The 23,865-nt window shown below is 56.3% G+C and overlaps 1 protein-coding gene across 1 annotated transcript in view; it reads right to left on the reverse strand.

Moving 5' to 3' along the window:
* Nucleotides 1-113: 113 nt before the first annotated feature.
* The window catches only part of PPP6R2 (protein phosphatase 6 regulatory subunit 2), a 57,484-nt gene continuing 33,732 nt past the window's right edge, over nt 114-23,865 (reverse strand). Inside the window, exons 8-24 of the mRNA XM_032105691.1 lie at nt 21,651-21,764; nt 20,634-20,760; nt 19,776-19,928; nt 18,817-19,029; nt 17,916-17,980; nt 15,210-15,325; nt 14,314-14,399; nt 13,942-14,022; nt 13,510-13,607; nt 11,443-11,500; nt 10,455-10,582; nt 9,469-9,629; nt 7,648-7,801; nt 7,155-7,243; nt 6,536-6,725; nt 1,362-1,517; nt 114-669 (exon numbers count right to left, since the gene is read on the reverse strand). Of these exons, the coding sequence (XP_031961582.1) occupies nt 618-669; nt 1,362-1,517; nt 6,536-6,725; nt 7,155-7,243; nt 7,648-7,801; nt 9,469-9,629; nt 10,455-10,582; nt 11,443-11,500; nt 13,510-13,607; nt 13,942-14,022; nt 14,314-14,399; nt 15,210-15,325; nt 17,916-17,980; nt 18,817-19,029; nt 19,776-19,928; nt 20,634-20,760; nt 21,651-21,764 (2,041 nt within the window). The 3' untranslated portion in view covers nt 114-617. The remainder of the gene's footprint in view (nt 670-1,361; nt 1,518-6,535; nt 6,726-7,154; nt 7,244-7,647; nt 7,802-9,468; nt 9,630-10,454; nt 10,583-11,442; nt 11,501-13,509; nt 13,608-13,941; nt 14,023-14,313; nt 14,400-15,209; nt 15,326-17,915; nt 17,981-18,816; nt 19,030-19,775; nt 19,929-20,633; nt 20,761-21,650; nt 21,765-23,865) is intronic.

Raw genomic sequence — 23,865 nt, forward strand, 5'->3', positions numbered from 1 at the left:
CCCTGGACACTCCCTGGCTCTGGCTGGGGACATGCCCCAGCCTCGGCCCTGCCACTCCAATCCAAGCCCTCCCTGCTCCCTCCCGCAAAGTGTTGGCATTCCTCCTCCTCCTGTGAAATGTTTCTGGTAAGGCTTTATTGCTCTACAAAGCGGTGCAAAGGCTGCCCGAGGACAGCTCCATCAGGAACTTTGGTCACACGGCTGCGGGATTTGTGCACGGCCCCGGCCCGCCGCTGGACCTGCTACCTTCCCAAGAGAAGCTGAATACTGTGTGCAATAACACTGGGAAAACAGGACTGAACCCCAAATCCGAAACAAAAACCAGGGGGACGGGGAAGGGGACAACTCAAATCAGGCAGAAGGCTTGGGAAGAGCCCGTCATTCCCGTGAGGACTGAACTCAATGCTACATTTCGACAATGCCGAGTGTCTTTCCGAACGGATCGGTGGTGTTGGATCTGCGTGTCTGGTCCTGAACGCCAGCTCGCTCTCATCAATGCAGCATTTATTAAAAAATAAAATTAAAATGAAAAAAAAAAAAAAAAAGAATTGACAAATTGCATCACCAGGGAGCAGCCTGGCCTGGCTCACACACGTCCCGGGGCGGCGGCGGCGGCATCAAGCGGGGCCGTTCAACGTGGCTTCGGCGCAGGGCAAGGCCTCGTCGTTCCTGCAGGGACACCCGGGGAGCAGCCTTAGGGACAAGGCACACGCTGGGAAAGCCCCCCAAGCCTCCTCCATCCCTCCTGGCAATGTGTCTTCCTGGTGGAACCTGAGCCCCTCCCTCTGGTTGTGTTTTGCCTGCTGGGTGAAGTTCTCAGCTCCCTACGGAGAAATTCCTCCCAGTCCCTCACTGAGTATTACATGGAAAAGCAGCATGGAGTCAGGGAATGGCTTAGGTGGGAAGGGACCCTAAAGCCTGTCTGGTTCCAAGTCCTTCCAAGGTGATCAGAGGGATGGGGCATCTCTGCTATGGGGACAGGCTGAGAGCTGGGAATGTTCAGCCAGGGAGAGCTTGGAGTCCCTTGCAGGGCCTAAAGGGGCTCCAGGAGAGCTGCAGAGGGACTGGGGCCAAGGCATGGAGGGCCAGGAGCCAGGGAATGGCTTCCCAGTGCCAGAGGGCAGGGCTGGATGGGAGATTGGGAATTGGGAATTGCTGGCTGGGAGGGTGGGCAGGCCCTGGCCCAGGGTGCCCAGAGCAGCTGGGGCTGCCCCTGGATCCCTGGCAGTGGCCAAGGCCAGGCTGGACATTGGGGCTGGAGCAGCCTGGCACAGTGGGAGGTGTCCCTGCCATGGCAGGGCTGGCACTGGAGGGGCTCTGAGCTCCCTTCCCACCCAACCATTCCAGGACTGTGCCCTCACCTGTCTCTCGTGGCTGTTTCTGTGGCAGTTGTGACAGCAGTGGCCACTCTCTGGTGCCCATCCGTGTGCGTGGCCGCGCTGTTCCGGGCTTGGGGGGCACTGGACGTCCCGGATTCGGCCACGGGAAGCGTCTCCACGGCCGTTCCGTCGGAGCCGCTGCGGGAGAGGGCAGGGCCACGTTAATGGAACTCAGCCCACGGGAGAACCGGGCTCGTACTGGAATGATGCTCAAATTCCAACAGGGAAAACAAAATTCCCCCTGCTCTTGTCACACAGGCCTAAAGATCCCAGTGGGAATAAGAACTGGCAATGAAGTGGGGTTAAAAAGAGCGGGCACGTCCTGCAGGCTCTGGGTCCCACACCCAACAGGATACCCCAGAGCAGCTCCTCGAGGAAAGCATTCCCAACTCCTGCTGCAAAATCCAGTCTGAGAGTTCCCAACCCTCCATTCCCATTGCCATTTGCTGGGATGGCACAGCCTGCGCTGGCTGGACATGGACACAGACACTGCTCTGCTCTGCCAAAGCAGCCCCTGAAGCTTCTGGGGCACCCAGAAAATCCTGGATTTAGGGGCAGATCCTGAAATCCCATGGAGGAAAAACAGGGATCGGACATTCAGAATCCAAACACGCTAAAGGCGCTCCAGGGACCACAGAAGTGCCACCTGAGGGACAATGTCCCCACGGAGGTGCCAACAACCAAAGCTCAAACCCTGGGAAAGGACAAACTGCAGGAACAAACCCTCCCAATCTCCTGTTTGGAATAAACCCACCCAGATTTCCAACTGGAGAAGGGATTTCTGTGCACATCCCCATTTTTTGGCTTCCAAGGCAGAGGACGAGCTGCCCCAGGAATGATTTTCCTCCCAGTCTCCATCCAGAACAATTCCTTCTCCCTGTCTCCCAGAGCAAGCCTCCACAAAAGGGAGGAAAGCTGGAGATGGCTGGGCTGGAATCCTGTCACCGGCTCCGGGGGAGTTTTCATGGAATAAAATAATCCCAGCTGGGTAATTGGACATGTGATGGAGATTGGAGACTGAGGTTCTATTTCTGGAGCTACTTCTCTTGAAAAAACCACAAAAATGAGGAATAACGAGATCCAAACATTCCCCTTCCTCCAGGGCTCACAGGCTCCTCAAAAGTACAAAAATCCACCTTGGAGAGATGCAGCGATGGAGCTGCATTCCCAGGAATGTCGCTGGAAAACCACTTCCCACACAAGAATCTGGAGCTCGACATTTCCATGGCTCAGAGAGAAACTTCTGAAACCCAACGCCCGAAGCTTCCAGGGCAGGAGGATTCCGGAGCTACCTGAGCACCGAGGAGGGCTCGGGAAGTTCTCTGCCTTCCCCATGCTCCTGGAAAATCCCAGCTGGACACACAGGGCCGGAGCAAGGGGTGACACAACCCAAACAAGGAGTTTGTGTGGGATGTCCAGTTGTTCCTTGGACACTCCAGGGATGGGACCCCAAACCCCCCCGGGGAGTTGGATCCAAACGGGGAAGCTGAGAGCAATTCCTGATCCGCATCTCCCGGCCTAAGGGTCCCCTGGGCAGCTGGGATGGGCTCAGGGAGGGTGGAACATCTGGAGGATTTGCTGGGCTGCAACATCTGGTTCTCCACGACCCCAATGATCCTGGAATCCACAGAGGCCTCCAAGGAGAAAAGACCTCCATGTGGATTCCAGGGACAGGGGGAAGGAAAACTCCGAGTCCTTAAGCAGCTCCAAGGAGAATCAGAGATCTCAGTGTGGATTCCAGCATTCCAGGGGCACAAGGGGAAGGAAAACCTGTTCCTACAGCAACAGGAATGGGGTTTGGTGAAGATTTTGGGGAAGCGCTTGGAGAGAGTTGTCACAACCCCCAGAGTGACTCCAAAATGTTCTTGATTGCCCTGGAATCATTAAGGAACGTGGTAAGCAATGGGTATTCCCACTCAGTGATTTGGAAGACTGGGAATGCTCTGGATGGTGATTCCCACCAGGAGCCTGGGCCTGGAGCAGCTCCAGTCCCAGCTGTGGCAGCAGCTCCTGTCCTCCCACAGCTTCCCTTGGATCCCAGGCTACGGACACAGCTGTGGACAGCCACAGACCCCTGCCAGGGGGAGGCCGTGGGTGCTCCAGGATCTCCTCTCTTTGCCACAATGGGAATGGCTCTGGAGAAGGGCAGGTAGGTTCGGGAAGCTTTTTCCTTGTGGAATGTGGTACAGACATTTGTCTGGAGAGGAAAATGTCCCAAATGTGCCAAACCAGGAATAAACACTTCCCTCCTGCGAGGAAAGCACAGGAAGAGGTGGGAACATCCCAAATAGGATGGACATGGAATGGGAACAGCTGGAGCTGGGCTGGGGAGGGTTAGGTGGGATATCAGGGAAGGTTCTTCCCCCACAGGGTGTCGGGCACTGGACAGCTCCCCAGGGAACGGGCATGGCTCCAGAGCTCCAGGAATGTCTGGACAACGTTGGGAGTCTTGGGGTGTCCCGGGCAGCTGGACCAAGGATCCTGTGGGTCCGGCTCAGGCCATTCCCTGATCCCGCTGGGAACCCAGCTCTGCCCACACCACAGTGCAGAGAGGAAAAGCACCTGGAGCACAGCTCGGATCAGATCCAGTGGATCCAATTCCACACAATCCAAGTGCACTGAGAGCTGGGGAAGGAGAGGCTGCTTCCAGCACAGCTGAACTGCTGTGCCTCTCCTCACCTTCTGCTTCCCACCAAGCCACAGCCCGGCCATTCCCAGCACACGGAGCGCATTTATCACAGGTAATGCATTTATCAAATGGAAATTATTGATCAAAATTAAGGCATTTATCAAAATCAATGCAATTATCAAAATCAACTCTATTTATCGGAATTAAGGCAACTATCACAACTAATGCATTTGTCAGAATGAGCTGCCTCCAACCAAACAGACCTTGGGAAAACTCCCGCCCTCATTCCAGGGAATTCTGCAATCTCAGTGGTTTCCCAGCCCCCCGGGTCCCCAGGAGCTGCTGCTGGCCGAGCACACTCAGGGATGACCCCAAACTGTCACCAACCATCGCTAAAGGGAAGCTCCTGATCCTGAGTCAGGCGCACAAATCCAGGGACTCTGGTAAAAAGCAGGAGGAAATACATGGAAGAGGATGAGGAAAAACCTCAGAATCTTAAAACTGGGAAAAATCTTTGTGGATGCAGCAGCTGCTGACTGGGCTGGGCAGCAGCTCCCCCTCCGTGATTGGAGCAGGCTGGATTGAGGATCCAGTTCCTACAAACCGCTGCCCATCCCAGGATCTGCTCCAGCCTTTGCTGGTGGTTTTATCACTGATTGCCTTTGACACCAAGGGGAAAATGAGAACCTGAGTGGGTTAAACCTTCCCCCCATGGCTGCAGGAGGATCCCATGGGAGCCTCTGCTCCGCTTTTCCAAGTGATCCCACCTGGATCCCTGCCCTGGGCCCGGATCCCAGATCCACACGGACAGAGCTGCTCCTGCTCCTGTGACTCCAGAGTGCCCAAAGGACAGGGACAGAGCTGCTCCTGCTCCTGTGACTCCAGAGTGCCCAAAGGACAGGGACAGAGCTGCTCCTGTGACTCCGGAGTGCCCAAAGGACAGGGACAGAGCTGCTCCTGCTCCTGTGACACTGGAGTGCCCAAAGGACAGGGACAGAGCTGCTCCTGTGACTCCGGAGTGCCCAAAGGACAGGGACAGAGCTGCTCCTGCTCCTGTGACACTGGAGTGCCCAAAGGACAGGGACAGAGCTGCTCCTGTGACTCCGGAGTGTCCAAAGGACAGGGACAGAGCTGCTCCTGCTCCTGTGACTCCAGAGTGCCCAAAGGACAGGGACAGAGCTGCTCCTGTGACTCCGGAGTGCCCAAAGGACAGGGACAGAGCTGCTCCTGTGACACTGGAGTGCCCAAAGGACAGGGACAGAGCTGCTCCTGTGACTCCGGAGTGTCCAAAGGACAGGGACAGAGCTGCTCCTGCTCCTGTGACACTGGAGTGCCCAAAGGACAGGGACAGAGCTGCTCCTGTGACTCCGGAGTGTCCAAAGGACAGGGACAGAGCTGCTCCTGCTCCTGTGACTCCAGAGTGCCCAAAGGACAGGGACAGAGCTGCTCCTGTGACTCCAGAGTGCCCAAAGGACAGGGACAGAGCTGCTCCTGTGACTCCGGAGTGTCCAAAGGACAGGGACAGAGCTGCTCCTGTGACTCCGGAGTGTCCAAAGGACAGGGACAGAGCTGCTCCTGTGACTCCGGAGTGCCCAAAGGACAGGGACAGAGCTGCTCCTGTGACTCCGGAGTGCCCAAAGGACAGGGACAGAGCTGCTCCTGTGACTCCGGAGTGTCCAAAGGACAGGGACAGAGCTGCTCCTGCTCCTGTGACACTGGAGTGCCCAAAGGACAGGGACAGAGCTGCTCCTGCTCCTGTGACACTGGAGTGCCCAAAGGACAGGGACAGAGCTGCTCCTGTGACTCCGGAGTGCCCAAAGGACAGGGACAGAGCTGCTCCTGTGACTCCGGAGTGCCCAAAGGACAGGGACAGAGTTGCTCCTGTGACACCAGAGTGCCCAAAGGACAGGGACAGAGCTGCTCCTGTGACTCCGGAGTGCCCAAAGGACAGGGACAGAGCTGCTCCTGTGACTCCGGAGTGCCCAAAGGACAGGGACAGAGTTGCTCCTGTGACTCCAGAGTGCCCAAAGGACAGGGACAGAGCTGCTCCTGCTCCTGTGACACTGGAGTGCCCAAAGGACAGGGACAGAGCTGCTCCTGTGACTCCGGAGTGCCCAAAGGACAGGGACAGAGCTGCTCCTGCTCCTGTGACTCCGGAGTGCCCAAAGGACAGGGACAGAGCTGCTCCTGTGACTCCGGAGTGTCCAAAGGACAGGGACAGAGCTGCTCCTGCTCCTGTGACACTGGAGTGCCCAAAGGACAGGGACAGAGCTGCTCCTGTGACTCCGGAGTGCCCAAAGGAGCCCCAGCCCTTCCTTGGAATAACCCTGTGCTCAATGTGTCCCTCAGCCGTCCGTGTGCCAGGCCAGGGGCAGCACCTGCTCCCAGGGGACACCGGGACACGGAGCCCATGGGAGAGGGGATACCAGCACCGCGCAGGGCCACCCCAGGGGCCATCCCAGCCTGGGGCCACCCCAGGGGCCATCCCAGCCCGGGGCCACCCCAGCCCACGGAGATCTCTTCCCACCTGGTGGGAGCTGCCCTGTCCTTCCCGGCCTCCTGTGGCGTGGCCGTGCCCGTGGATTCCGTGCCAGCCTTGGCCTTGCAGTCGTCGTCATCGTCGCTCTCGGAGCTGTCTGAGGAGCTGCTGTCCGAGTCCACCAGCGGCGCCTTCCGTGTCCCACACGCGTTCCACACACAGGGAGAGGCAGCGCTGGCTGGGGGAGGAACAGCCCATGCTGGAACCTCAGGAAAACTCCCCAGGAGCGGCCCAAGGGCTCAAATGGGGCCTGCAGCTGCTGCAGAGGGTCAGGGAATCGTGGAATGCTTGGGTGGGAAGGGACTTCAGAGCCCCTCCAGTGCCACCATGGGCAGGGACACCTCCCACTGTGCCAGGCTGCTCCAAGCCCTGTCCAGCCTGGCCTTGGACACTTCCGGGGATAAATGAGATGTCCCTGTGATATCAGCCCCAACTCACTGCAACTCCATCCCTTCCCTGCTGGCATTGTCCCAACAAACCCTCGGGATTTCTGCCCTTGCCTCCATTCACTGATCCCACAGGGAACCCTCAGGGCAGGGACCCTGCAGGGATGTTCTCCCTTCCCCAGGTCCTCTGTGCACCCCGGGGGTGGCCCCGTGTCACTCACAGCTCTTGTCCTGGCCCTGCGCCGGGGTCCTGTCGGTGCCGCCGCTCTCGGTGTCCATGGGGGAGCTGCAGCGAGGGCCGGACTCGGAGCTGGGGAGGGAACAGCCCTGAGCATGGACACCGGGATCATCCCAGAGATTCCCACCGGGATCATCCCACAGCTTCCCAACAGCCCTGCAGGAGCAGTCCCCAGGCCCTGCTCTTCCTTCCCACCAATGTTTTGAATTTCTATAAACCTTATTTGCTGATTCTGTACCCCATGAGGACACAGGAAGCGGGGCTGTGTACCAGCCCCAGGCAGGAGCACTGGGAAGCACTGGGAAGCATGAAGGAGCCCCGATCCAGGATCACCAGACAATATTAAAACGTAAAAGGGAAGCAACGGGAAGGGAAGGGGAAGAAGAAAGGATTACAGCCATGCGCTCCATCAACACGTATCCCAAATATTCCTCCACTGCAAGGCTCCAGGGGAGCTGGAATTGCGTAGCTCTTACCAGCAGAAAGGCTGGAAGTCCGTGAACTTGGCCCAGCCCTTCTCCTCCGGGGCGCTGCTCTGCGGGGCGGCCGAGTCCCACACGCTGGATCCCACGTCCATGGCCACGGGCGGCGTGGGGCTCACGGGCTCGAACACGGCCGTCCAGCCGGCCCCTGCGGGCACAACAGCCTGGGCTGCCAGCACAGCCTCTGGCCGGCCAGGAACAGCCCAGGGATCCCAGGGACAGGGCAACCCATCCCAGGGCACATCCATCCCTTCCACAGTCCCACGGAAATCCCTGTGGATGTTTATCCCCAGGAGAGGCATCCATGGAGACAAATGACACCGTGGGTGGCTTCATTCCCTGAGCCAGAGATTCCCAGCTCCAAGTCCCTCAATTCACTGCCAAAAGCTCCCATCTCCATCTCCAGTGGGTGCATTTTGGCAGTTTCAGGTAAGGAACTGATCAATGGATTGCAATATTTAAGACCCCAGAAATCACCGGTTAATGGCTTTTTTTATAGTCCTGGACGAATCCTCCTCCAGAACCTACCTCCATCATCCTACTCCCAGTCCTACAAATCCCACCTTTGGAATAGCATTTTTCCTGAGCTTTTTCCAGGGGAGAGGGAGGATTACAGAGCTCTGCAGGAACAGAACCCAGCGGGAGGGACCCGCTGAGGCTGCACCCCCAAAACTGATCCCAAATTCCAGCTGAGTCTCCAGAGGGTGACTGGGCTGTCACACACAACCCACTGGGACCATGAGGTTTATACTGGTTCTTCCCAACGAACTGGAATTATCTGACACTTCCAAAGGGGTGCAGAGAGCAGGATCCTGGGATAACCCTGCCTGGTGCTCACAGTGACAACACAAGGGCAGCACCCGCAGAAAGAAATGCTTTAGAACTGAAAAAGCTTGGAGAAATGGATGGTTGGGAAAATGTTTTTGTCCCTTGGAACTGTTCTGCTGACAGCACCATGGGTGTCCCAGCATTCCCACAGTGTCATTTACATGGAGAGTTGGGAAAATCCCTGAAGGAGCAGACAAGATGGGAAGAGACAGGGGCCTGGAGGGACAGGACACAGGGAATGGCTTCCAGCTCCAGGTTTAGTTGGGATCTTGGGAAGGAATTGCTGGCTGGGAGGGTGGGCAGGCCCTGGCCCAGGGTGCCCAGAGCAGCTGGGGCTGCCCCTGGATCCCTGGCAGTGGCCAAGGCCAGGCTGGACATTGGGGCTGGAGCAGCCTGGCACAGTGGGAGGTGTCCCTGCCATGGCAGGGCTGGCACTGGAGGGGCTCTGAGCTCCCTTCCCACCCAACCATTCCAGGATTCAAGGAAAACCCTGTCCCTCTGCACTCCTCCTCCGGGCACTGTAGGGATGGGTTTGCAACAGGCAAACACAGCTGGGAAAGCAGAACGGGCAGTGCCGGGGGGTGTGGAGACACCTGGCAAAGGTGGGCACAAAACTGTCCCGGGATGGGAGGAGTTCAGGTCCCATCCCTGCACTGCTGCTTTGACTGGGATTTGCACTAAAGGAGCTGGGATCCCGGGAATCACAGAACCATGGAATGGTTTGGGTGCGAGGGGACCTTAGAGCCCATCTCATCCTGAACACTGCCACGCACAGGGACCTTTCCCTGGGATTCTCCCTGTGGGGCTGCCTGACACGAGGGCTGTTCTGGGGCTCGTGAGGCTCCCTGAGGCTCCAGAGGCACAAAGTGAGCCCTGACATCCCCACTTCCCCCGGCCAGGAGGACCTGGGGACTCTCCATGGGCAGCTGGCAGCGTGCGAGCGCTGCTGTGCACAGATCCCAGGATGTGCTCCCGCAAATCCGGTACCTTGGGAGGACTCCGAGTCCTTCTGCTCCGCGGTGCTGCCCTTGTTTGGCGAGGGGGGGGGTGGCTGCTGCTCCTCCTCCTCCTCTGAGTCCACGCTGCCGTCGTGGTCCCCGTTCTCCAGGTCACTCTTGGAGCTCTCCGACGTCTGCGATGCTCCAAACCTGAGCGGGAACTGGGAATGAGCCACTCCCGGAGCAGCTGCTGCACCCATCCCTCAGCTCCTCCTCCCTGGCCCTGGGGAAACAGCCCAGAGCTGCCCAGAGCCTTTTCCACGGTTGTTTCCCCCAAAATATCTCCCCAGATTGCTCAGGGCAGTCGTGGGCACTCTGAGGGATCCCAGATTCCCGAGGGCTTTGGTGTCAGAACTCCCCGGAGGTGCAGGACAGACCCAGGGCTGGGGGCACCACAAACCAGTGCCCAGCGAGGGGATGGGCACGGGCGTGGAGCCCACCCTGTGCCTGGCAGGACCTGAGGCTGCTGATGCTTGGCAAGGACATGCAGAGCTCTGTTTCCTGTGATCACATTTCAGATTGGGAATTACAGAAATAACTTTATCTAATAAGTGGCTCTGCCAAAAGGATGAAAAATTATTTCAAAGCCTGAGATGCCCCAGGAGGCCTCTTGCTCTCACTTTTCTGATTTGAACATTCTGAGAAAGAATGTTCTGCCCACTCCCCTCAGTCTCACCCCCTCCTCCTCCTCTCCAAGGATGAGGGAAGGAGCAGATTCCAAGTGTCTCACACTGAGGGTGGGGGTTTTTCATGCGTTTGATGGAAGAGTTATTAATTAGGTGTTCCCACTGTTACTGAATTCCCTCAAACTGGGTCTGTCTCCAGCTCAGGAGAACCCCAGCACAAGTGGCAGGGAGAGCGCTCGGGGCTGCGTCAGATAAAACCTCGCAGCCCCCAAATGACACAAACCCCAAGGAATTGAAACGTGCAGATTCCCAGCATGAGGGGGAAATCAGGGCTGTGTTTTCACCTTACCGTGTCCTGGACTTGACCTGGGTTGCGTAGGAGATCTCCTTCTCCTCCCAGATATCCTCCTCCTCCTCGTTGTCGTCGAACTGCTGGATGCGCTCGTTGCAGCAGGCCTCGAACAGGGAGGCGTTGGGCTGCAGGGATCAAAGGGAAATCACATTCCAGAGGTTCTCTGGAGACACTGCTTTAAGGACAAGTCTCAGGGCTGAGCAGCCCCAGCTTTGCTCAGGAGCTGGGATCACCTGGATCACCACAGCCCAGCTGCTGCTTTGCTTTGGGGCAATAAACCAGGAAAGGCCAGGAACAGCCCGGCAGTGTTTACATCCATGAGAAACCCATCTCTGCCTGTGCTTCCCTAATCTGTGTCTGGAAAGATGACCAAAGCTGGGAGAGCTGGGGGTGCTCACCCGGAGAAGAGAGGAATCCAGGGAGAGCTGAGAGCCCCTTGCAGGGCCTGAAGGGGCTCCAGGAGAGCTGCAGAGGGACTGGGGCCAAGGCATGGAGGGCCAGGAGCCAGGGAATGGCTTCCCAGTGCCAGAGGGCAGGGCTGGATGGGAGATTGGGAATTGGGAATTGCTGGCTGGGAGGGTGGGCAGGCCCTGGCCCAGGGTGCCCAGAGCAGCTGGGGCTGCCCCTGGATCCCTGGCAGTGGCCAAGGCCAGGCTGGACATTGGGGCTGGAGCAGCCTGGCACAGTGGGAGGTGTCCCTGCCATGGCAGGGCTGGCACTGGGGGGCCTCTGAGGTCCCTTCCCACCCAGCCATTCCAGGATTCCCTAAGAACAACAGACTGGCACTGCAGGAAGATTCCCTCAGTGCTGGGGGTGCTGCTTCAGAGGAAACATTTCCTGGGAGGAGCCCCTGAGGGGCCGGGCAGTGCCCACGAGGCCCTTCTGCATTGCCCAAAGACCCCCCCAAACCTTTGTTCTCTCAGAATCCAAGCAGGACCTTTCCAGAACCACATTTATTCCAGCACTATCCCAGATTCCCACTCACGCTGTCGTCGTCGGCGTCGATGTTGAAGTTGATCTCGGCGATGCGGTCGAAGGGAGCGCTGGGAGGGAGGAGGGAGGGGAGAGCCTCAGGGATGGCTGCGAGGAGCCACGGCCAGAGCCACTCCTGGGCTGTGACCCTCGAGCAGCCACCCCTGTGCCCAGGCCGCGGTGTCCCCTCGCTGCAGGAAGGGTTATTCCAGCCTGGAACATTCCCTGCCCATGGCAGGGGTGGCACTGGAGGGGATTCCTGGGGTGCAGCCGGGGGGGTTGGGCTCTGCTCGCAGGGAACAGGGACAGGAGGAGAGGGAACGGCCTCAGGCTGGGCCAGGGGAGGCTCAGGGTGGACACCAGCAGGAATTTCCCCATGGAAAGGGTGCTCAGGCCTTGGCAGGGGCTGCCCAGGGAGCTTTGGAGTGCCCATGCCTGCAGGTGTCCGAGGAATTCCTGGAGGTGGCACTGAGGGCTCTGGGCTGGGGCCAAGGTGGGGATGGGGCACAGCTGGGAGGGCTGGGAGGGCTTTTCCAGCCTCAGGGATCCCAGGATTCTGTGAATCTCAGCGCAGCAGGGGCCCAAAGCCCGAGGTGTGGCTGTGCTGTGAACATCCCGAAATGACCCAATTCCCAGCCCGAGCCAGATGAGCCCCTGGTGGGAACAGCAGAGGGTGCTGCAGGCCCAGAAATTCCCAATTCCCAGAGAATCTGGATCCAGGGGTTCACTCCCCCTACTTATGGATCTGTAGCTTTTCCAGTGATATTTTCCTTGAAGAACTCCTCAGTTCAGTACTCCTGCAGTCCCAGGGACACTGACACATGGCTGACACTCCTTACATATTCCCCATTCACTTCCATCCCAGGGTCCAGCAGCTGGAAACAGCGGCAAGGGAGCACCACTCCCAGAATATTCCAGGTGTTGCAGGATATTCTCCCTTTCCAACCACAAACAGAGCCATAACATCCCAGGCACGGACTTTCTCCAGCTTCCTGTTCATTTTACACCGGGCACGAGGCTCCTGGGGCAGCTCCTCAGGGATTTAACTCCTCCCTGCCCCTCACTCACATCGGGCCATATTTGCCAGCAGTCAAAAGTTTATTTTATTTTATTTTATTTTATTTTATTTTATTTTATTTTTATTTGGTTGTGTTTTTTTATTGGTTTGTTTTCAGTTTTGTGTTTTTTTGGGTTTTTTGTTTTTTTTTTTGTTTTGTTTTTGTTTCGTTTTGTTTGGGGTTTTTTTAATGTGTAGAACAGAATAATTTCTGTTCAATTCAACTCTGATTCTAATCTGGAACTTTTTGGCCTTATCAAGGTTCTGACATCTCCAAGGCTCAGGAAAAACCCTGGATGGGAAGGGCCTTGGATCCCAAGGAGTTTCTGGGATGGAGACAAACGCAGGAGCTGAGGAGCAGGAGCGCTGGGATCCCCTGGAGCACCGCTCTGTCCGTAACTGAACGGTCCCAGTTTCAGGACTGTTATGGCCACTGGGATAATCCCAGTGCCAGGTACATTTCTAAGGAGAGAGGATGAGCTGCAGCTTTAACGGGATTAAAGGAATTCTGTAAAAGCAGCAAAGTCCGAGCTCTGGATCCAGCCAGTTGTGTAACACTAAATCCCCTTCCCTGGCTCCCTGAACTGCCTCTGCTCCTGATTATCCCTGTTCCCTTCCTCTGGAGGGGGAGAATGGCTGCATTTCCCTTGCATTCCATCAGAGCACTGTCCCCTCACTCCTCATTCCAATAAGGATTTAATTCCTTGGGAAAGATCTGTTAAGATGCCCAGGCTTTGCTCTCATGCTTTGCTTTTAAACTCATCCCAGACCAGGGCTGGACAACAGTTGCCTGCTTTATTTCCAATATCCCTCCTTCAAAAGAAGGAATACTTTTCCTTGCTTCTCCACCTGGCTCTGGAGATCGGGCTGTGCTCCTGGAAAACAAGGAGCTGTTTCCAACCTGAGGAGGGATAACGAGGCTCATTTGTAAACCTGAACCAGAGGGAGGACGGGATGCAGAGGCTCTAACGCCAAACTCCCCCAGGCTCACTTGCTGCTGTCACCAAACACCCCCAGACTCACTTGATGTTGTCATCCTGGTCTGCAAACTCCTCGTCGTTGAAGCCGAACTGATCCACGAAGTTGGCCGTCATCTGCTGGATCTGGTACTCGGAGAAGGCCTGGGAAGGGATCCCAACAAATCCATCGTTAGGGTGTCCAGAGACACTCCAGAAACAGTCAGTGGAGCTGCATGGGAACAGCTGCTCCAGGAAGGCATGAACATCACAGGAAGTGTGGGAAATCCTCAATTCCAACCCCTTCCCAGAGCAGGGTCACACAGAGCTCTGGGATTCCTGCTCCCAGGTGGATCCCAGCCCATGGCACTGCTCTGGGAAAGCCCAGAGGAGCTGAATGCACGGACTGGGAGTTCAGGGAGCTGCTCCACACTGGGACGGACCAAAGGCAGTCGGAGCAGGAAGTTTCCCAGGAATAGTGAAGATATTCCCAACTCACCTGTTGCAGAGTGAGTTCGTTGGGAAAAGCACTTTCAATGTCCTCATCCTCGCTGGAGGAGTGCAGGTGGTGGGTGCTCACCTGGGAAAGCACAAACCAGTCAGGGACCAGGGAAAGCTGGGAAAGCTCCAGTGTCTCAGTTCCACCAAAGCCCAAACTCCTGCCGAGGCAGGAGCTGCCCCGAGGAATGCCAGGGACCAGCCCAGCACCACGGATCAGCTCTGCTGAAGGACTGTTAGGGAATGCTTCTGGAAGTGCTTTCTACTCTGCCTTGGAAGCGTTCTTAGGCAAAACAAGGGCAATGAGAAAAACCAGGAATATCCCTTTTTTCTGTCAGGGGAAGCCCAGGAGCCACTGGAGTGACCAACTCACCAAATCCACCGTGTTCCTCCGGTTCGTCTCCGTCAGCGTCTCCTCCACGAAACTCTCCCACCTGCCCCTGCAGTCCTCGGGCAGCTCTGGAACGAGAAGGTCACACAGCCCATGGGATTTGGGTGCTCTGAGCCATCTGAACTCTTCAGGGACTCACCTGGGCTAAGGACACACAGCTTCTCTCGCCTTGCTGGGAACAACCCCAAGCGGGGCTCCAGCTGTGCTTGGCTCTTCCCTTTCCTCCTGGGGACTGGGGGAGCCCTTCCCTCTCATCCCTCCCATCCCAGCACAGTGGGACAACTGGGAGCCCAAAGGTGAGCAGGACTCGAGGGTTGAGGAAAGGAAAGTTTAATAACCGGAGAAAAGGGCAAAAGATTGTGCCCCCAGATTGTCACTGCCTGGCTGTGGGGATGGAAAATGGGGAATCTTCCTTGCTCCCACCCAAACCCATGGCACAGAACCAGTTCTCCAGGTGGGTCCAGTGAGGGCAGGGTGGACACAGCCTGGCAGAGGGAGTATCTCTGACAAGCACATCTGGGGCCTCTGGGGACATTTAACCTCGTGTGTCTTTCCTCAGAAACGTGTCACGGGTTCATGGAATGGTTGGGTGGGAAGGACCTCAGAGCCCCTCCAGTGCCAGCCCTGCCCTGGCAGGGACACCTCCCACTGTCCAACCTTAACTTCACTGAGTGAAAACCAAGAGCAGCCAAATGGGCTCTCAGCACACTTTAAATGATGGGATACTGTGGGATTTCACTGGGAATCCTTTCATTGGGAAAGGACCTTGAGGAAACACCTGCAGTGAGTTCTTCCAGGAGCTCCCAAGGGTTATTTTTCCCTGGAGAGCAGTGAGGGGGAGCTGCAGGAGGAGGAAGAGGAGGAGGAGCAGGCGGTACCTTTGATGAAGTCACTGATCTGGGCCTGCATGGGCCCCTTCTCCATGTTGTGCACCACGGCGTTGGCGATGCGGGTCAGGTGCCCCATGTTCCCTCTCCTCCTGCCGCCCTCTGCCCTGGAACAGAGAGCAGCCGCTACCCACGGAGCCGGGATACCCTCGGAGCCGGGATACCCGTGGAACCGCGATAGCCACAGAGCCGGGATAGCCACAGAGCCGGGATACCCTCAGAGCCAGGATACCCATGGAACCGGGATACCCATGGAACCGGGATAGCCACGGAGCCGGGATACCCGTGGAACCGGGATACCCATGGAACTGGGATAGCCACGGAGCCAGGATACCCGTGGAACCGGGATACCCGTGGAACCGGGATACCCTCGGAGCCGGGATACCCGTGGAACCGGGATACCCATGGAACCGGGATAGCCACGGAGCCGGGATACCCTCGGAGCCGGGATACCCATGGAACCGGGATAGCCGTGGAACCGGGATAGCCGTGGAACCGGGATAGCCACAGAGCCAGGATACCCTCGGAGCCAGGATACCCGTGGAACCGGGATAGCCACAGAGCCAGGATACCCTCGGAGCCAGGATACCCGTGGAACCGGGATAGCCGTGGAACCGGGATAGCCACAGAGCCAGGATACCCTCGGAGCCAGGATACCCGTGGAACCAGGATAGCCACAGAGCCAGGATACCCTCGGAGCCAGGATACCCGTGGAACCGGGATAGCCGTGGAACCGGGATAGCCACAGAGGCAGGATACCCTCGGAGCCAGGATACCCGTGGAACCGGGATACCCGTGGAACCAGGATAGCCACGGAGCCAGGATACCCTCGGAGCCGGGATAGCCTCGGAACCGGGATAGCCGTGGAACCGGGATAGCCACAGAGGCAGGATACCCTCGGAGCCAGGATACCCGTGGAACCGGGATAGCCATGGAGCCAGGATACCCTCGGAGCCAGGATACCCATGGAACCGGGATAGCCGTGGAACCGGGATAGCCACAGAGGCAGGATACCCTCGGAGCCAGGATACCCGTGGAACCGGGATAGCCACGGAACCGGGATAGCCACGGAGCCGGGATAGCCTCGGAGCCGGGATACCCATGGAACCGGGATAGCCACGGAGCCGGGATAGCCTCGGAGCCCCTGGAATGGCCCCGGCATTCCTGCCCCACTGGCCACAGATTTCCAGCCCCACACATCCCAGAGTTCCCTGCAGAACCCAGCAGGGATCAGCCCTGCTCAGGCAGGATGGGATGAGCTCGCCCCCAGCACAGCGACCTTCCCTCATTTTGCCATGTTTTGGGATCCCTGATCCCGCTCAGGTAACGTGGGAGGAGCTCCAAACAAGGAGCTAAACATGGAAAATATGCAGGAATAAACCTGACTGTAACTCCCAGAGCTAAGGATTTACAGCACAGCTACTGACAGAGCTCCAGCGTGCGACTGGGGCTGCAGCAGTGCATCCCAAACACACGACATTCCCATCCAACCATGGGATTCCCCCTTGGGATAAAACCAGATCCCAACACAGAGCCCGAGAAGCCCCTGAGTCCCTTCCCTGGCTGCTCACTCTTTCCTTCCTGGAGCGTGAAGCCGTGCTTAAAACCAGATCAGGGAATCCTGGAATGTTTGGGTGGGAAGGGACCTCAGAGCCCCTCCAGTGCCAGCCCTGCCATGGCAGGGACACCTCCCACTGTGCCAGGCTGCTCCAGCCCCAATGTCCAGCCTGGCCTTGGCCACTGCCAGGGATCCAGGGGCAGCCCCAGCTGCCCCCGCTGGTCTCCATGTGCCCACTGAGAGCAGGCAAGGACCTTCCTGGAATCTCCACCTTCCCAAAGCCCCAGCTGAGATTCCTCTGCTTCAATCCCTCTTTTTTCCTTGCCATCCAGATCCTTTCCAGTGTGCTGCTGACTGGAGTGCTTTGGCAGGAAACAGGGATGAGCTCTGGCTCCTTTCTGGTTTAATCAGGAAAGCTCCCAAGCAGCACCCAGGGGTATTTTTGGTCCTGCAGAACTGGGCAAGGAAATGCCCAGCAGAACTCCTTATGCAGACAAGGGGCTGTAAAAAGGACCAAAACTCCCAAAAACCCAAGCCAAACCAACAAGAAAAAATGTAATCCAAACCCCAACCCACCAATTATGGCCTAAACAATTCCAGTGGGACTCCAAAGCCTTTGGAAGCCTCCAAGAGCTCAAAATAGAGAGGGAGGACCAAACACTGAGCTGGACATGGAAACGGAGGCCTCCAGAATATTTTCACTTTCATGTTTTGGTTCTTTTAAAATATTTAGTTCTTATCAGCCCAATCAGCACAAAATCCAAGGGGTTTATGAAGCTAAAATATGAAATCCAGAGCACAAATGCTTGGCCACCCCAACTTCCAAGAGTTTTCCACTCCAGGGAGAATAAAATCGTGCATTTAAAACAAAAAAAGAATGAAAGGAGTGAACGTTCCCTGGGATTCCCTGAGAAAGCAGGAAAGCAGCAGACTGAGTGTCTGGGATGAGGTGCTGGAAACATCCATAAACCACATCACGCTTTCAAATCCTGCCTATTTGGGAATTTGGCTTTTCAGCATGCAGACCATCCCAATTCCAAATCCCAACCACAATCCAAGCCTGTTTGGGCACCATTAAATGGGACATGCTCCAAGAATATTCCAAAGTCAAGCGCAGCCCTGGGCCAGCAGCTCCTTACTGGATTTTGTCATTGGCTTCCCAGGCATCCAATATCCTCTGCACCAGGCAGCACTTCTGGAACAGCTGGGGGGAAAAGGGAGAACATTCAGAACTTCCCAAAGGAGAACTGTGGATCCTCCTCCTGCTTCCCTCTCTCCTCCCCAGGAACTCAAACCTCAGCCCTTCCCCTGACCAAGAGCCCCAGTTCCTCCCTGATTATTTCCCAGAGGATCCAGGGAGAGCAGCAACACCTGGAACATCCCCAGGCTGCTTTGGGCTTCCCAGCAGCAGGAATGAAAACGCTGCTGGCATTTTCCAACCCCCACACCGGGCTCTGACCGGAATGTTCAGGTTCTTGTCCCAAATGTATAGTTATTTTTACTAAAAAAATGAAATTTTACGAATAAGTAGGGCTAATTTTACTAGTAAATAGGGATAGCTTTACTAATAAATAGGGATACTTGAATACTAAGTAGGGATAATTTTAATAAATAGCAAGGGATTCACAGGGCCATTAAATGAGGGGAGTTTTGGAACGGGATGCTACAAATAAAGGTACAAAGCACAGTTGCACGAGAACCACTACAAATGGCAATAAATAATAATAAAACCCACTGAAATTGGTAATAAATAATAATAAATCCCACTAAAAATTGATCATAAATAATAATAAAAATCACTAAAATAGATAATAAAAAATAACAACAAAACCCACTAGAAAATGATAATAAATAACAATAAACCCCACTAAAAATAGATAATAAATAACACTAAAACCCACTAAAATTGATAATAAATGATAACAAAACCCACTAAAAATGACAATAAATGATGACCAATGCACACCGAGCCCAGCGGCCGCTCTGGGCCAGCCCATCCCAGAGAGGCCCCGCTGACCCCAGCCCAGGCCCAGCTCTCACGTGGGTGACCATGATGTTCTCGGTGGCTCCGGCCGCGGGCTCCGCGGGCTCCGCGCTCTCCGGGGCCGCGCTCCCGCTCGGAGCCTCCTCTTTGCTGCCCGGCTCCCCTGGGCTGGGCTTCCCCTCGTGCATGGAGTGGGACAGGATGGCTGCTATGGACAGCTCCACTTGGAAATGCAAAAAGTTATTCCACGTGTATTTAAAAAATAAGTCCTGGAGGAGAAATGAGAGATGGGAGAATTTACTGGGGATAAGTTTTCCTGCTTTTAATGATCAGTGATATCAGGGATCTTTAAGGATCTTCCCAACCCATCCCATCCCAAGATTCTGGGGCTTTGTGATATGAAGTTGTTGCTCAAGTTGTTGTTTGATCAGCAGTTCCACTCAGTTTTCCTGCTACAGCCCAGCACCCACTGCTGGCTGGGCTCGGCATTCCCAGGGTGCTCGGTCTGTCGGGAAACCAGTGAGTATTCCCAATAAACTGAGCACTTGGGAATTCTCTCACACCCAGACAGCACTTGCAGCACAGACACACTGAAAACTCCAAGTGAACTGTGCTGGGGCTGAGTGAATCCTCAGAGGAACAGGAACTAAACAATTGCTAAGGACGGGATCAACTCTCTTAAGGCTGCCCAGGCGCTGGGAGGCCTTTTCCAGCCTCAGGGATCCTGGGATTGCGGGAGGAAGTTCATCTCTCAGCATTCCAGGAGCTCACACACAGCACAGACTGTTTCACACCCTCTCCACGGAACTAACAAGGAGCTGGAAGTGTGAGGCTCAGTCCAAATCCCCAAACAGTGGGATTTGGATCTCAAAAGCTCTTCCAGGGATCTGCTCCTCCTCGGAGCAGATCAGAGCAATAACGGGACTTTGTCCCCCTGGCACAAGCCCTGCACAGAGCAGATCCCAGGGAAGGCAAAGCTGCTCCCAGCTGGAATTCCCCCGCCCTCAGTACTCACAAGTAACAAGTCCATGGTGCTGAGCCGGCAGAGCTCCTGGTTGATGCTGGGAGTGTTGGTGTGCAGCAGCGCCGCGATCAGCCGCGAGCCATGCAGCCGCGCGTTCCCCAGCGGCTCCTCCAGCACCCCCAGCGTGGTCAGGATCGCCGGTTTCTGCGGAGCAGGGACGGCAGTCAGGGAAGGACAACACTCCTGCCGTGCACCTGCACCAGGGGCTTCCCTTCCATGGTGCCCAGTGACAGGACACGGAGCCATGGCCGGAAATTCAACCATGGGAATTCCACCTCAACAGAAGGAAAAACTTCTTTCCGTGGAGGGGGCAGAGCCCTGGAATAGCTGCCCAGGGAGGGCCTGAGCCCCCCACTCTGGAGACATCCCAAACCCCCCTGGACGTGTCCCTGTGTCACCTGCTCCAGGTGACCCTGCCCTGCAGGGGCTTGGACTGGACGATCCCTCCCAGCCCCAGCTATTCTGGGATCCTGGGATTCAACAGAACCTGCTCATTTCTGGAATGTTCTCAGCAGGGCAACCTAAACCACCTTCCCAAGAGGATGGTTCTGGGACCACTGGGAGATGTGACCTCCAAATCAGAAGATTAACATCCAACTAAAAGTTCCTTCCTCTCCATCCTTTCCCATCTCCACTCAACCCCCAGTCCCAAACTGTCTCCGCTTCCTGGATTTCCCTGAACACAACAACCCTCAGGTGCTGGCTGCAGATTCCTGCAGCAGATTCCTGCAGCAGATTCCTGCTGCCTCATCCCTGCACGCCCCAGTTAGGAAATTTCACTGTGGGTTTCCCTTCCCCGGCCGCGTGTCCGTGCTGGAGCTGTGTGATTCCCGGAACGCCGCGCGGTACCTTGGGCGGGCGCAGCAGCAGCTGGTGGAAGTCCTTGAGCCGGGGCTCGATGCCGTGTAAGATGCTGCTGTTGACAGTGTAAGACCTCTCGAATCCCTGAGTGTACGAGTCCATCAGGCCTTCCACTCTGAGGGAACACCGGGATTCACTCACAGATCCCTCTTCCAGTGATGATACCAGATGGTCCTCAAGGTCCCTCCCACCCCAGCCCATCCTGGGATTCTGGGACTTTATGACATTAAACCATTGCCCAGCTCGGTGTTTAATCAGCAATTCCACTAAAACCATTTTCCTTCTACACTTCCCACTTTCCATCTTCCTTCTCCTGGGGCCCAGAGCTGCCCCCAGTACTCAGAGGTAGAGATTTCATTAAAGAGCCTCCAGTCACACTGGCCATAGTGGTTTTCTCTTCAAAAATAAGGATGGAAAATAATAATTTTCAGCTCCTGAACATATTCGCATACCTGCATTATATTAGTTACATTAATTAATTATAGTATTTCTTATACTGAATTAATTAATATTAGTATCATTGCCAAGGTGCTGCTCACACAACAGAACCTGTGCCGAGCTCAGGGGGAGCTGACCATGAATAACCTCCCTGCAGAGCTGGCAAACCACATCCCCAAAGGGCTCCCTGGGGTTCCAAACTCCCAAACACTTCCAAAGGAAATGGCTCAGCCACAATTACCTACAAATGTTCGTTCCTCCCACTGTGCCAGGCTGCTCCAGCCCCAATGTCCAGCCTGGCCTTGGCCACTGCCAGGGATCCAGGGGCAGCCCCAGCTGCTCTGGGCACCCTGGGCCAGGGCCTGCCCACCCTCCCAGCCAGCAATTCCCAATTCCCAAGATCCCATCTCAAACTCCCCTCTTCCAGCCTGAAGCCATTCCCTGTGTCCTGGCAGTGCCTATGCTGGCAGAGAGTCGCCAGCAGGCCCGGCCTGTCCCTCCCTGCCCTCAGCCCAGGCCGGAGCGCCGGGCGGCTCCCGAGGCGCGGTCCCGGCGGTCCCGGCTCACCCGGAGCGCCGCGTTTCCAGCAGCGTCAGGAGCACCTGGGTTCCGTTCACGATGCAGCTCTCGGTCTGCTCCCCGTCGAACATGTTCCTGAGGAGCTGCTCCACGCACTCCTGCCTGGGGACACAGCGCGGGGTCACGGGGCTGGGCTGCTCCCAGCGGCAGCACCGCTCCCGCTCCGGACACGGGCTGCTGCGCCCACTGACGGATCGATCGGGGAACCGGGGAAGACTCAGGGAAGAGCCCACTCCTCCCGCTGCTCTTTGCCAGGGCCAAGGAATAACGGGTGGGAGGAACAGGAGGCTGAGGCCAGCCCTGCTCCCAGCTCCAGTTCCTGCAGCTCCTGTTCCCCACCACATCCCAGCTCCTTCCCTCAGGGACAGCTCCCCAGAATCCAGCACTCAGGAAGTCCCTTCCCTGCCTTCCCCAGCCCCATGTCCAGCCAAACCCAGCATCCCTGGAGTTCACAGCCCAATCATGACTATTTTCTAACATTCCCAAAAATCTCTTTCCGTGGGTATAAATAAAATATGAGACAAAAATGTAAAAACAGATGAATAATTCATGAGGCAGGATTATTTGAATAAGGAGTATCTAAATACCCTCTGTCAGCAGAGCAGGGGAGGCAGAGGCAGGAAGAGGAGTCAATTTTCTGGAATGAATCAAATTCCCTTTATTGCACTCAGCCAGCAGCTCCTGCAGCCTGGATTTGGGGCTCATCCCCTAACCCTGCTCCCATCTCCTTCATGCTGATCCTTCATTCCTGACTCAGGGATGATAAAAGTTATCCAAACTCCGAAAAGTCACTGTAAGGCTGGGGAAAATTGGCCAGGAAGGGTAATGAGCTCTGTGACCTTCAGCAGAAAGGGAAGAGGAGTGAAAGAATCCCCTTGCCCAAAATGTTCTTTATTCTGAGCAGGAATTCTGGAGATGGTGCCTGAAAGTGCAGGGTCCCACAGCCCTCTCCAAAACTACCAAGAAAGTCTAGAATTACCAAAAAAGTCTGGAAGTGCCACATCTTCCATGCCCATCATCCCTCCCACTGCAGGGAATCACAGCCCTCATTAAAGGTCCTGGGATTCCTGGAGGAATGACCGAGCTGGAATCTCATCTCCAAAATTTTGAGGGCTCAGAACTGACACAGAGTGAGGACAGGCCACAGGCTCTGGTGAGGGATGTGCCTCCAGCTGCAGAGCCCAACAGCAGCAGGACCTGGAGCTGCTGGAGAGAGCCCAGAGAGGCCCCGGAGCTGCTCCAGGGCTGGAGCCCCTCTGCTCTGGAGCCAGGCTGGGAAAACGGGAATGTTCCCCTGGAGAAGGGAAGGATCCAGGGAGAGCTGAGAGCCCCTTGCAGGGCCTAAAGGGGCTCCAGGAGAGCTGCAGAGGGACTGGGGCCAAGGCATGGAGGGACAGGAGCCAGGGAATGGCTTCCCAGTGCCAGAGGGCAGGGCTGGATGGGAGATTGGGAATTGGGAATTGCTGGCTGGGAGGGTGGGCAGGCCCTGGCCCAGGGTGCCCAGAGCAGCTGGGGCTGCCCCTGGATCCCTGGCAGTGGCCAAGGCCAGGCTGGACATTGGGGCTGGAGCAGCCTGGCACAGTGGGCGGTGTCCCTGCCATGGCAGGGCTGGCACTGGAGGGGCTCTGAGGTTCATTCCCACCCAACCCATTCCAGGATTCCAGGAAAAGCCAACACTTCCCTGGCACAGGATCCAGACAGGCCATGGCACAAAGGCTGGATCTGCCTCATTCCTGCAGGAGCAGTGAGGGAAATGAAACATTTATGGAAGAGCAGCAGGTCCTGGCAGGGGCAGAGCTCCATGGCAAGCCCAGGATGGTCCCAGTGGCTCCCCAGTGCTGGGATGATCCACATCCCATTCCCACCCGCACACACCAGCTCCTGTCCCAGGAATTATCCCACGGTCATGGAGGAACTGACAGCCCTGGATCAGGAGAAAAGATCCCAAATGCCCCAAAAATTCAGAGAGCTCTGGGTGGACAGAAACGTCCCATGGGATTTGGGAGCCCCAGTTCCTTCCATGGCTCCTTCCAGCCCTTTCCTGACAAAATGTCACCTCCAGGCCTACAAGAGCCTTTTTTGGTTCCAGTCTCCTGGAGAATCTCCCAGAGTTTTTAGGTTTGAAGTGAAGATAAGAAGCAGAACAGGACATAAATAATCGAATGCTCCTTGCAAAGAGCAAAGGAACAACACCAGGAATCGA

Source organism: Corvus moneduloides, chromosome 4 (assembly GCF_009650955.1).
Source record: "Corvus moneduloides isolate bCorMon1 chromosome 4, bCorMon1.pri, whole genome shotgun sequence".
Lineage (NCBI taxonomy): Eukaryota > Metazoa > Chordata > Aves > Passeriformes > Corvidae > Corvus > Corvus moneduloides.